This window comes from Vitis riparia, chromosome 9, assembly GCF_004353265.1.
Source record: "Vitis riparia cultivar Riparia Gloire de Montpellier isolate 1030 chromosome 9, EGFV_Vit.rip_1.0, whole genome shotgun sequence".
Lineage (NCBI taxonomy): Eukaryota > Viridiplantae > Streptophyta > Magnoliopsida > Vitales > Vitaceae > Vitis > Vitis riparia.
The window spans coordinates 22,237,161-22,249,127 of record NC_048439.1 but is presented as its reverse complement, the minus strand read 5'-3'; the positions used below and the strand labels follow the sequence as shown (position 1 = coordinate 22,249,127).

General features: G+C 35.8%; 2 protein-coding genes across 4 annotated transcripts; one reads left to right on the top strand and one right to left on the bottom strand.

The window, feature by feature from the left end:
* The first annotated feature begins 294 nt into the window (after nucleotides 1-294).
* Nucleotides 295-5,426, top strand: LOC117922107 (reticulon-like protein B23). 2 transcript variants are annotated; one of them, XM_034840129.1, is made up of 4 exons: nucleotides 295-633; nucleotides 1,992-2,133; nucleotides 2,442-2,511; nucleotides 5,103-5,426. In XM_034840129.1, the coding sequence occupies exons 1-4, from the start codon at nucleotides 374-376 to the stop codon at nucleotides 5,195-5,197; spliced, it is 567 nt and encodes a 188-aa protein (XP_034696020.1). In that variant the 5' UTR covers nucleotides 295-373; the 3' UTR covers nucleotides 5,198-5,426. The 2 variants fall into 2 exon arrangements, with proteins under 2 accessions (XP_034696020.1, XP_034696021.1); XM_034840130.1 differs by lacking the exon at nucleotides 295-633 and adding an exon at nucleotides 718-1,150.
* An 897-nt stretch (nucleotides 5,427-6,323) lies between these two features.
* Nucleotides 6,324-11,527, bottom strand: LOC117922106 (probable mitochondrial adenine nucleotide transporter BTL1). Of its 2 annotated transcripts, XM_034840127.1 has the most exons (6): nucleotides 11,322-11,527; nucleotides 11,001-11,129; nucleotides 9,461-9,555; nucleotides 7,690-8,023; nucleotides 7,130-7,367; nucleotides 6,324-6,854 (listed from the first exon to the last, which is right to left on the bottom strand). In XM_034840127.1, the coding sequence occupies exons 1-6, from the start codon at nucleotides 11,343-11,345 to the stop codon at nucleotides 6,604-6,606; spliced, it is 1,071 nt and encodes a 356-aa protein (XP_034696018.1). In that variant the 5' UTR covers nucleotides 11,346-11,527; the 3' UTR covers nucleotides 6,324-6,603. The 2 variants fall into 2 exon arrangements, with proteins under 2 accessions (XP_034696018.1, XP_034696019.1); XM_034840128.1 differs by lacking the exon at nucleotides 11,322-11,527 and having other exon boundaries at nucleotides 11,001-11,307.
* Nucleotides 11,528-11,967: the final 440 nt, after the last annotated feature.

Genomic DNA, 11,967 nt, shown 5'->3' with positions numbered 1-11,967 from the left:
AAGTCGTATTTAAAAAATAATTTTTTTGGTTTGTTTTTTTTAAAATATTGCGAATTTAATTTTATGATATAAATTTAATTTTATATATATATATATATATATATATATAATATAATTAAAATTAATTAAAAATTCACATATTTTTATATAACAATTAAAAATGATATAAAGTTTTTTTTTTTTTTTCCACATTTTCTCTATCTTTTTAGAAATTTCCTAACAACCAAACATAGTCTTAAAAGGTATGGGAATTATTTTATCGTTTTACCAAATATTTGCAAGGTGTGGTAGCGACAGCGTTAGTATTGAAAATGATGTAGAGTTGTAATGGTCTTCAATTTTGTCACAATTATTCAGTAGTCAAGTATTTCTGATGATGCGTGACGTAAGATTCGTGGAATTCAAAACGGGAAAGTCAGAATTGGAGGAGGAAGAGAGAAATCGAAGGAATAGGGAGATGGATTACAGAGCTGAGATAGGGAAGCCTGTGATAGTGATGATCTGCGGAACCCTAATCTACTACCACTGTGCTTATCGGAATTCCACGCTTCTCACCCTCGTCTCCGATGTCCTCATCGTCCTTCTCTGCTCTCTCGCCATTCTTGGCCTCCTCTTTCGCCAGATCAACATTTCGTACTCTCTCCCTCTCGGTTTTTATTTATTTATTTTTGCTGTTGGTTTTTGGTTGTTTTGGGTGGTTGAGTGTGGTTTCGTGATTTGTTGTGGGGTTGGGCTCCGTTTGGTTGATGGGAAAATGAAGTAAAAACCAAAAAAAAAAACAAACAAACAAACAAAAAAGGAGATTTTGAGGTGAGTTTTTTTTTCCCCCTGAATAGGAATTCTATTTTGTTGTTGTTTTTGCTTGTTTTAGGCGCTTTTGTGATTTATTGTGGAATTGCGCGTTGTCTGGATGCTGGGAAAATGGGGGAAAAGGTGTGGAAATTGAAGATGAGATTTGGACGTTATCTTGATGCTTTTGCTTTTGGGGAAATAAAATGGGGAAGTTTACACAATTAAGGCAAGTACTGGGTGATTTATTGTGGCATTGGGCTCCGTTTGGTTGCTGCGAGACTTTGGAAAAAGATGTGGGACAAAAGGATGAGGCCTTGACTGGTTTAGAGGAAGGGAAAATTGGAGAAATTTACACAAGGTAAATACTGGGTGATTTATTGTTGGATTTGGCGCCGATTGGTTGCTGAGAAATTGGGAAATATGTGGGAAAAAATGATGAGGTTTTAGCTGTTTTCTGCTTTTTTTGGTTTTGGGAAAGGGAAACTGACTTCATGAGAAGTTTATACAATTGAGGCGAGCCCTGTGTGATTCATTTTGGGATTGTCTTCCGTTTGGTTGCTGAGAAAATTTAGGAAAAGATGTAAAAGGAAGAGAGAGAGAGAGAGAGAGATTTTCACTGTGTTTTCTGCTGTTTTTTGGCTTAGGGAAAGGGAGAAAAAGGGGAAAATGAATGGGACTAGGTTCCGTTTGGTTAGGATGAAGATGTGGGAAAAGATGTGGAATAACTTCTTTTTTTGATGGTCTTCAATTTGTGAAATGTAAAGAGGAAAATTCAGTACAATTGCACAGATAGGTGGATTAAAGAAGTTGTAGTGGAAATTGGCCCCCAGTTTAGTATGATGTCTCTTGTTTGGTGATTTATTGTGGGAAAAGAATCAAAAGATATGGGGAAAAAATGATCAAGTCCTGAATAGGTTTTGTACTCTTTTTGGTTTTGATAGGGAAAAGTTAAAAGTCCGATCCAATTGACGCAAACCCAACTACCAAATTCAGATTCATCCTGTCTGACCTTGATCTATGAAACTACTTTAACTAGTTAGATTTATCAAAATTGAGCTTGATTGAATCATTTCCTGGTTCTTTGAGCTAGTTACCTTGGTGATTATATCTTTTGCACTTAATCTCTATATCTTCTTTCAGCTATTATAACGAACTTCATGTTTGTATCATTTAAGTTTACTCTGATATGATTTTTGCAGGGTTCCTGTGGATCCCCTCGAGTGGCAGATATCTCAGGACACTGCTAATAACATTGTAGCATGCATGGCTAACACGATAGGGGCGGCTGAGTCTGTTTTGAGAGTTGCAGCAACTGGGCATGATAAGAGGCTCTTTGTTAAGGTAATCTTTAACAACTTCATTGTTGTCGTTGTTGTTTAACGAGGTTTTTATACATTCTTGATAAATCATGTTTCTGCGATGTAAGCCTCCATCTGAGATAGAAAAATCAAAGAATTCTAAAGTACCGGCACAATTCAGCAAGCTTTAAAAGCACCATGTTGGAACATAGGATGGACTAGTTCAGAGATCCATCTCATATTACTCTATGTCATGTTGTAATACATCTCTTTACTGTATTTTTAGTGTAAATAAGATTGCTTAAGCTTTTAAGTTTCCAAACTGTTGATTTCATATTTGTCTCTCTTCAGGTGGTTGTCTGTCTTTATGTGCTATCAGCTTTAGGACGGGTGGTCTCAGGTGTTACAGTTGCTTATGCCGGTATGTGAGCCATGTGCTTCTTCTTTTCTTTGCTTTGTCTGACATTAGTTTCAATATGGTGTTTAAAGCAAAATTTACTTCTTGGAATGATTCATGCCAAAACTTCCATTCAATTTTATCAAATTATCTTTCTAGTTGTCACTTTCATGGTTGCTCAAAACTTACGATACAAAATATGATACAATAATATAATTCTTTTTTTTTATATATAGAAATTGATATGAGATATAACGATACAACAATATATGCACTAACTATCACCCTCAAATTTGTTAAAATCTTACGAAACACAGTGTGATACATTTTTTATGGAAATTAATACGTATCGCAATCCATATCTTATCTTAAATGTATCTCACATACATATATGATACATGATATAAGATATGTGATACATACATATATATATATATATATATATATATGCTATGAGATATAACGATACAACAGTATATACACTAGTCATCACCCTCAAAGTTGTTAAAAACTTGTGATACATGATATAAGTTGTTAAAAATCAATCAAAATTTTGTTTATTAAAATAATTATTATATTAATGGTTTAAAACATATAAACCAAATTTATAAATTGATTGAGAGAGAGAAAAAGAGGAGTTTGGGGGGGGGGGGGGTGTGTGTTTAAAATAATCCTACATGAAAAACTATATTTTTGTTATTGAAGGCCAAAGTAATTTTATTCTTACAATAAATATTGAAGAAATTTCATTTGAAGAATATTATTAACATTGGAAGTAATGGTGACTGGTGAACACAAACTTGTACTTAGTATATTAATTTTTATTTATATATTTATTTGGTGGGAAAGGAATGATAACCAATATCAAAAGTTAGAACTTGGAGATGACAGGATATATACAACACCACGTTTAAGCATATATGCTTGGTTAGAATTTGGAATTAAAAATTGCTTTGGGCGGTTTGGAAGGAAAGAAATAGAATTGCTTTTGAAAATGAGGAGCTTTCGATTCATAGGATGAAAAATTCTTTTGTAGATGAAGGGCCTCTTCTTTTAATCAACTTTTTTGATTGGTTGGGTTCCAATTGAAGTCAAGTGATTTTTTGTATCCCCTCTTCTTTTTGTTCTTGCTTTTTGATGCCTCTTGTATACCCCTTGTATGCTTTGGGTCAGCCTTAAGGCGCCCTTTATTCTAATATATTTTCTCTGTACGTTTACTTATCAAAAAAAAAAAAAGAATTTGGAATTGAAAATCATATCTAATAATTTAAAAAATTTATTTTTATAGACTTTGTGATGATCCTATACATTAAATTTATGTGTTGTTAAATTAAACTTTTTAAAACTCTAGGATTCATTGTTTTCACATGTTATGATATAGGTTAATCCTTTAAATCTTACTATTTTTCATGAATTAGTTATATATTACTGTATATATCTTGCTTCCATTATATATACATAGTTTTTATATTTATGTTCACTATATTAAGTAACTTATGATACACAACGATACACAATTTGGTAAAAAAAAAATGGTACATATTAGGTTTTATGAGTTAACAACTATGGTCGTCTTATACCTTGTCACTTTTGTTGTGTTGCTTTTGCTTGATGATATGCAAGTAGAGAGTTTTTCTAAAGCTGCTGAGCTATTTTAATCTCATTCCTTGTGTGAGACAAATCAAAAGGCTTTAGGGGAAGGTCATGAAATTATTCGTTGGAACTGTGCTTAGGTGGACACAAGTATACAGTGACATTTAAATCCAAACTCATCTTGTTTCATTTACGGTTTCTTCTCTTTTCAAATTTTGAGTATACCATCAGCAGTTTAGTAGTTTAAAGGGGTGTCCTCCAATCACAATTCCCATCCTTTATACTTGAACAACAGAAGGAAGAGAAACAATATATAACCCAAGCATCTTGAAAATTCTAGCAACACCGTGCTGCAAACTTCATGTCATCTGCTTGGTTTTATCTCTAGGGCAGAGAAAAATCCACTTGTATGATGTCTGATTGCCTTTTTTCTGTTTCTTGCCTGCTGACCAATAATTTTATGATACCATTATGTACATGCAAATCTATTTCTGGAAAACATTTTTAGGAAACTCATGCAGCTTTCCTCTGCTTACACCTTCGATGTTTTGTTGTTTATAATTTTTAGTACATTTTCTTTTGAATTTTTGGAATCAAGCTTACTATCTACATTGCTTTCATCTCATATTAAGCATTGAGTTAGTTTACATAGAATAATGATATTGTTCTTCTTGTGAAACAATCAATTCGTTATGTTGAATTTTGCTTACGCTGCTACAGAGATCAGCTTGTAAGCACTTGTTTGATGGTGTTAATAACTTAATACAGATACATCTGCCAGTCACAGAATTCAATTAATTTGGAAAATCATTACAAAGCATCTCCTGATGGAACAACAAACTCCATTAGAAACAGTTGAGATGGCTAAATCACCAAAACTCACCCCAGCTGCCCAGCATAAACAAAAGGCATAATGGGTCTTTAAATTGAAAAACAAAATCAGTTCTTAGCATTCCTTAACTTTTTAGGTGCACAAAGTTCTTTGATTTAGCCTTAATCTCTAATTGCGCTTGCTGAAACAGGATTGTGGTTGTTCTGTCTATACATGTTTGCCGAGAACTCACAGACAATCTGTGCATGTATGTCTCGGTTCATGAGGAGAAGAGATAACATATAGGTTTCATCATCCCCTGCATGTATCAAGTATTTTGCTCTCTGGCTCAAGATTACCAGCAGCTACTTATTGTTCCCTTGTAAATACAACTGTCCTGTCTTTTTTCTTTTCTTTTCTTTTCTTTGTTTTTTTTTTTTTGTCTGAGAAATGAACTGTTATTTTTTCCCAGTGTAGAACAAATCCATTGGAGGAATAGAGAAATGAATAGCAAGTTTTGCTTATGTTGTCCTAATAGCAAGAATTATTTTTACAATAATTGGTTATTAGATGTGCAAATCTTGTGTAAGGGCTTTAAAAACCTCGGCCATCACACGATTCAGGATGCTAATGCTAACTCTTAATGCTAGGTGATTTACTAGACTAATGAGCATGGACAGTTTGCTTCGCACGAAAAACTGTTTTTCAGACTACTTGTCTACCTGCTTTCTGAAGATCAACTGCTCGGGTATAGCCAGTCTTGTATGATTCTTGATACAGCTTCACCAGGTTTAGCCTGTTTCTTGTTTTTTTTTTTAGTTGATCATTCTCCTGTCTGGAAGCCTAACAAGGCTTGGGATAAATATTGGTCATAGAGGCTCATATTGCCTGTAGAGTTGGCCGTAATGCAAGGTGTTATTCTGTGATACTGAAGAACCTGACTTGAACAATGGATCGATCAAAAGAAAAATCCAAAACATTGGCCCTGTGATTCAGCTAGGGTTTGAATACTGCCAATGAAGATTTGGATCATCTGACAACCCTCAAACTAGACCACCCAAACCCCATCACCCAAATCCTTCCCACCTAATATGGAAACCGATGAAAACAACATAGCATGGATGTGTGCGTCTCCTTTCCTCCCTGCTACATACCTCATGTGCAACAAACTTTCCAAACCCTGGAGGAATCTTAATTGACTAGTCATTTTTTCCAGTTTCCTGTTCGCAGGCATGTCTCTTTCCTAAGTGTATACAACATTCTAACTCAAAATGGCATCGCAGCCATTGGACGGCGGCTCAGGATCATGCCTATCCTCAAACCCTAAACCTTTCTATAACTGCCTCACCCTCTTATGGTAGATAAGGGTATCCCTTCCCAAACCATACCTTCTAGTTTCAACTGAGCAACACCATGAAGTAGTTTGCAGTAATTTCAACAGAAACTGAAAACTTGTATTAATATTTCCTCCTTAAATTAAAAAACATTTGTCAGTACAAATCATTCGTTATTGATGGGGCTCAAGGGTCAAAGAGCCCACTTTATGATCCCCGTGAAGTCAGCCTCCTTCACATAAGCTTCTTATCTTCCGAATCCGCTCACATAAGCTTCTCGTCTTCAGAATCCTGGCTCGAGCACATCTCCGAGCCCTGGTACTCAGCCTACCAAACAAACTGAGGACCAACCAATGTAGCAGAGTCTTAGAAGAGTCGTTATAGATGTCGTCTCTCTGCAAGTAATATATCTTTCCAAGCCTCATAAAACATCCAGGTGATGCCAGAGGAGGGCATGACTTTCAAACAGCTTGCACCCCACCCTCTGTAGAGACCCATGATTCCCTGCTCCCGAATAACTTCTGACAGTGCTGCCGCCATGTGGGGTGGACACTTGCCCTGTAGAGCTCCAACCATCAGCCGCTTCCTTGCCACCTCCAATGGGAAGCTGATTGTGCTTGCCGTAAAACCTGTCAACAGATTAAAAGCAAATGAAACTCGTACTCCAACTCTAATTCCTATGTCTCCCAAGAGAAAGGGAAATCTATGACACTGTCCCTCACTCCCATGGGAAAGTTAGATTTTCCTGCTAGGCAAACACAGGAAAATGTTAAAGAGATCACAACCCAGATCTTCCTACCATTCTGAAACTGAACCCAAGCTTATTACAGGGGAGAGGGAAGGGGATGTTGCCCAGCAGAAAACAGAAACCAAGGAGCTTTCAAACCAGATAGACGATTGTCACCTGAGAGAGCTCCAATCAAGAGCATCTCGGGACGGTTGAGAGATGTTTTATTCTTTGCTGTGCAGTACGATTTCTTCATTGTTTCATACATGAAATAGTAGCATGTGCTGTATGGGAGCATGCCAATCAGTGTAGGTGAAATGCCGGCATAGAATGCTCCGATCCCACCATCATTGTGAATCTTGCTCACTGCAACACTTATACTAGGGTAAATGTCTGGACTAACAGTCAACCGATCCTGTATGGAATTTAACGAGAGAAAGGAATCAGTTTCCCTAGAATTCTTCCAATTTCCATGCTTCAAAGGTCCTAAAATCCAAACCGACAAAATTATTTTAAATTCTCTAAACAAAAGATTAGAGCATGATATACATTATAAGTTCAAATCTTAATAACTTAAGTTTTTAGGAAGGTTGGTTGCTCAAGGTGGAATCAGAGTTTTGGTTAATCCATGGTCTCGAGTTCTAGCACGCCCTCTATTAACACATGATCTTAGAAACGTTGGTTACTCAACATTAAAAATAACAGAAGATTCACAAGAAATAAAGCTATGAAAATACCTTCAAAACTTCAAGAGGGTGGCAAGCAAGCGTGCTAACAATTCCAGCAGCTGCACCCGCCACGGCAATGGGGGAGATCCATGAGATAGATAAGTTAAGACTGACAGGACCAATCTGCAACTTAGGGCATTCCTTTGTGCTCCATTTCTCCTGGGCTTCTGTCATCGTTCGCTTGACACACTCAAATGTTGCAAACTCTATCGCCTGTGTAGGGATTATGCGCAGCATGTTAATTGTGTTCCCGGCCCACAGCCCTTGCCAACCCTGCTGCTCAATGACCTCTATGAAACTACCCGAAATGTTTTTCGACCCAATGCCCACCACCATTCTTGTCCTGCAATTTCACATACTTCTGATCATCCATTACATTTCTACCTCAGATTCAATCTTTCGAAAACCCGAGCACATGTAGAACTAGAGCAAATGAAAGATTAAATCAATGGTAATGCAATTTTTAGCAATGAGGTCTCAAGATTGGTATCAAATCATGAAAAAACCATAGAATATTAGGTACAAGTACAACTTCATCTTATTCCACAAAATTAGCCAATCCTTCTAACAATAACCATGTCTTTGCATCATTTATTTACAATGTTCATCCTCTTATTATGATAGAAACTGCATATAAGCACACATGTACACGTTACACAAATCAGATAAGCAATTACAAAGAATAACCGTGGATAGATTTATAAAATCACAAACTTAAACTTCTGCCGTCATATTGAGATCACATGCCATATTGCAATACAACTAAAGTGATTCCACCAAATCACAAAAAATTGATTCAATGAAATGAACTTGCACCCCCAACTGGATTTACACCATTTTTCCATAGCGAACTGTTCTAAACCCTTTTTTTATAACCAATGAACCTTCCATGACTGAGCCTTTCAGGCTTTCCATGGGGATCCAATATAAGGGGCATTCAACCAATAACAGGAATTGAATTTGGGGCCATGCACCTCTAGTGACAGGTTCTAAACTAAGGCAATGAAACTTGGTGTCTCACTAAAACGACTAAAGTTTAAACCCAAATCCTATCTTGGGATAATGAACCAAAAGAATGCTCTACCTAACCGGAAAATAATTCAAGCTTTTTTTTTTTTTTTGATAAATAAGCAAGCAATAGATTAAGAAGTGGCAAAAAGTCACAAGGCATACAGGGAGTATACACAGTAGCCTAAACCAAAAAACACAAAAAAAAAAAACAACCTCACCAGCCCTTAAGTGGACGCTAGCCACTCCAAAAAGCCTAAGAGAGACAAGGACTCCTCACCAATGTACACCCGAGCCCAACTCCACATATTACAAACAAAAGAATTTTTGAGCTTCTGAATAGCTAAAGACCCCCCCCCCTAAAAGCTAACCTATTCCTCTCCTTCCAAACCATCCAAAAAATACACAACGGGATGGAATTCCAAATCTTTTTCCTTTTTTCCCTCACAAAAGGGTCCTTCCAACTGAACAACACCTCTTTAACTATCTCTGGGAACACCCACGGAACCCCAAACAAGGCGAGTATGATCTCCTAGAGGACCTTAACCACTGTACAGTGTAAAAGAATATGATTTACAGTTTCTTCTTCACAACCACACAAAAAACAACAATTGGGGAGCTGTCATCCCCGTTTTTTAAGCCTATCCAGGGTGAGAATCTTCCCCCAAGTGGCCTCACAAGCAATGGGCAATGGAAAGATCAAACTACTGAATCAAATGACAAACCTTTGTGTAGAAGTTGGAAATCACAAACAAAAAGATCAAAAGTCAACCTGATGGTCTCAAGAGGAGCAAGAACGGCTTTGGTCATGGCCCCTGCTAAAGCCCCGCTTATAAATTCCCCAACTTCTCGGGTCCTCACAAAATCCTGAATCACATCAATGCATTGCATTCTAATTACCAAAATGCAAGAAAAAGCAAATAAAGATAAATAAAAAATGTAAGAAAAAGAAAATAAAAAGAAAATAACATAAATTTAAAGTTGATAAATTATTTTTACATTTTCTTTGAACTAATCTCACTTATAGTTTCTCTTCTATATAAACTTAAATAATTTAAAAATATACAAGTTTCTAGATTAGTTTAATTATATTTTAAAGAACCAAACATAGCATTGATCAAATTTGCAAAGCTTCCATATAGGAATCAATTCTAGGTGGAAACATTTAGGGTGGTGACAAATCATTTTTCCTAATATTGTTTTTCTTTCCTTAATACTTTCCATGGAACCAAACATAACATTAATCAACATCAATTTTAGGGTTTGTTTGGTATGCAATAATGGAATGGAAGCGGTATTAAGGTGAATCATAATATCACATGGACGATAATAATCAAAATTCTTACTAGAATGAATGAATTTTTCATTCCTATTCTCATTTATAATTGTAATCCAAAAGCCACAATGAATGGGAAATTGAATGGATTTCCCATCCCCTTTCTCTATTCCAGGGTTCCAAACGCACCCTAAGGAAGCCCACCATGACATTCCAAAAATTCCAACAGAAAAAAAAGGCTGAATTTGATCAGCCACAGTAGCTTAACAATAGAGAGAGACAGTCTGATCTGAGAACAAATCCTTGATGTGATGTTTGATTCTCAAGGAATAGGAAAAGAAAATAAATTAGGCAGGCAAAGACTTTTTTTTTACTGTTTGGAAGCTGATAAAAACGAAGCCCCTCAGTCATGCAACCATTCAACTCGGATGCACTGTTCAAAATTCCACGACAATAATCCTCTCATGGCCCACAAAACCTGTTTGGTCATCAAGAAAATGCCCGAAAAACGACAAGCCAAATTTTCAAACCTTACACTTTCCAGTATTTGACTAAACAAGCGCCCACCCATTTTCTCAGAAACCAAACAGAACCCGGGAAAAAATTAGTATTAGCAACTGCGCCTAATCAACAGAACCGAATAAAAATATGAAATGAAAAAGTTGACATCTCAGAAAACTAATAAGTCTTATCCCCACCCGAAAAGAGAGAGATAGAGAGAGAGTCCTATCGTTTTCCTCAGTCTCCTCAGAAATCGGAAACAACCCACTAAAAGTGAAATAGAAAAGTTAAAAAATAAAAAATAAAGAATCCCATGCCCACAGTTTTCTCGACAACCTAACAGAACCCAGTAGAAAAATAAAAGATAAATAAATGACTTTTATTTCCTAAATTTTCTCAGCAACTAAACACGCCCAGTAGTAAACGAAGAGAAAAAAAAAAGGCAAAAAATGAAAATCATTATTTTCCTCAGATTTCTCGGCCAACAAACACAACCCACAAAAAAAGTGAAACGAAAAAATAGAACAAGACTAACTTGGAAAGCTTGCTTGAGATCGGGAAGCTGAAAACGAAACTGATCAATGGAAGCATCCTTTTCGATCTCGAGCTCTTTGGGGACCATCATCACCCCGTACACGTCGCCAAAAACGCCGTAGCTCTTCTTCTGCGATTCCGATTCCAACGCCATTGTCACAAAAGATCAAAACTTTTCAGAAACCCTAGAACCAAAACTCACTTTGCAGCACAACCCACAATTCAAAAAAATAAAAAATGCCTGTGAACTTATAGATAAATCCAAATCTAAAGAGAGGGAGAGAGAGTCTAGAGAGAGAAACAGACATAGAAATAGACTTGCCTGGGACGTGCGTTTTTGGATCATTGTGGACGAAGAGTCGGATATTTCTTCTGAGTTCAGTTTCGCTGAGTTGAGGCGAGTTGAGTTGAGATCTTCAAGAGTTTTTAGTTCCAATTCAAACTTGTTTGGTGTATGTGTAGGGCTTTTGTGGCATTAGGGTTTTGCATATTTTTCACTTTTTGGGGCATGCGTCTGGACCCCACCATTTTTGTGTCCTACCGTTTGGTTGGAGAGAAAGTGCAAGGTGCTTGAAGATTGACTGGTTCCAATGATTCTCTAAGACAACACATTTATCCTATTAAATTTTTTTCCTTATTTGGTAATATAATTATGAAAAAAAATTATATAAAAAACAATAAAATATTGTAAATTTTATTTTCTATCAAATATTTATGTTTTTTAAGAAAAAAAAAAATCTGAAATATTTATTGTGACACTTTTAAAATACTTTTGATAGTGATTTTTTAAAGCATTTTTAATATTTTAAAAAATAAAAAATTCCTAAAATCATCATCAAAATGTATAGGTATTGGCATTATTTGTTTAAAAAAAACCTTTATAAAAAATTAATTAAATAGTTAAATATAAATAATAAAAATAAGATAAAAATAAGTAAATAAATATATTGGAAAAAAGATTATTTGAT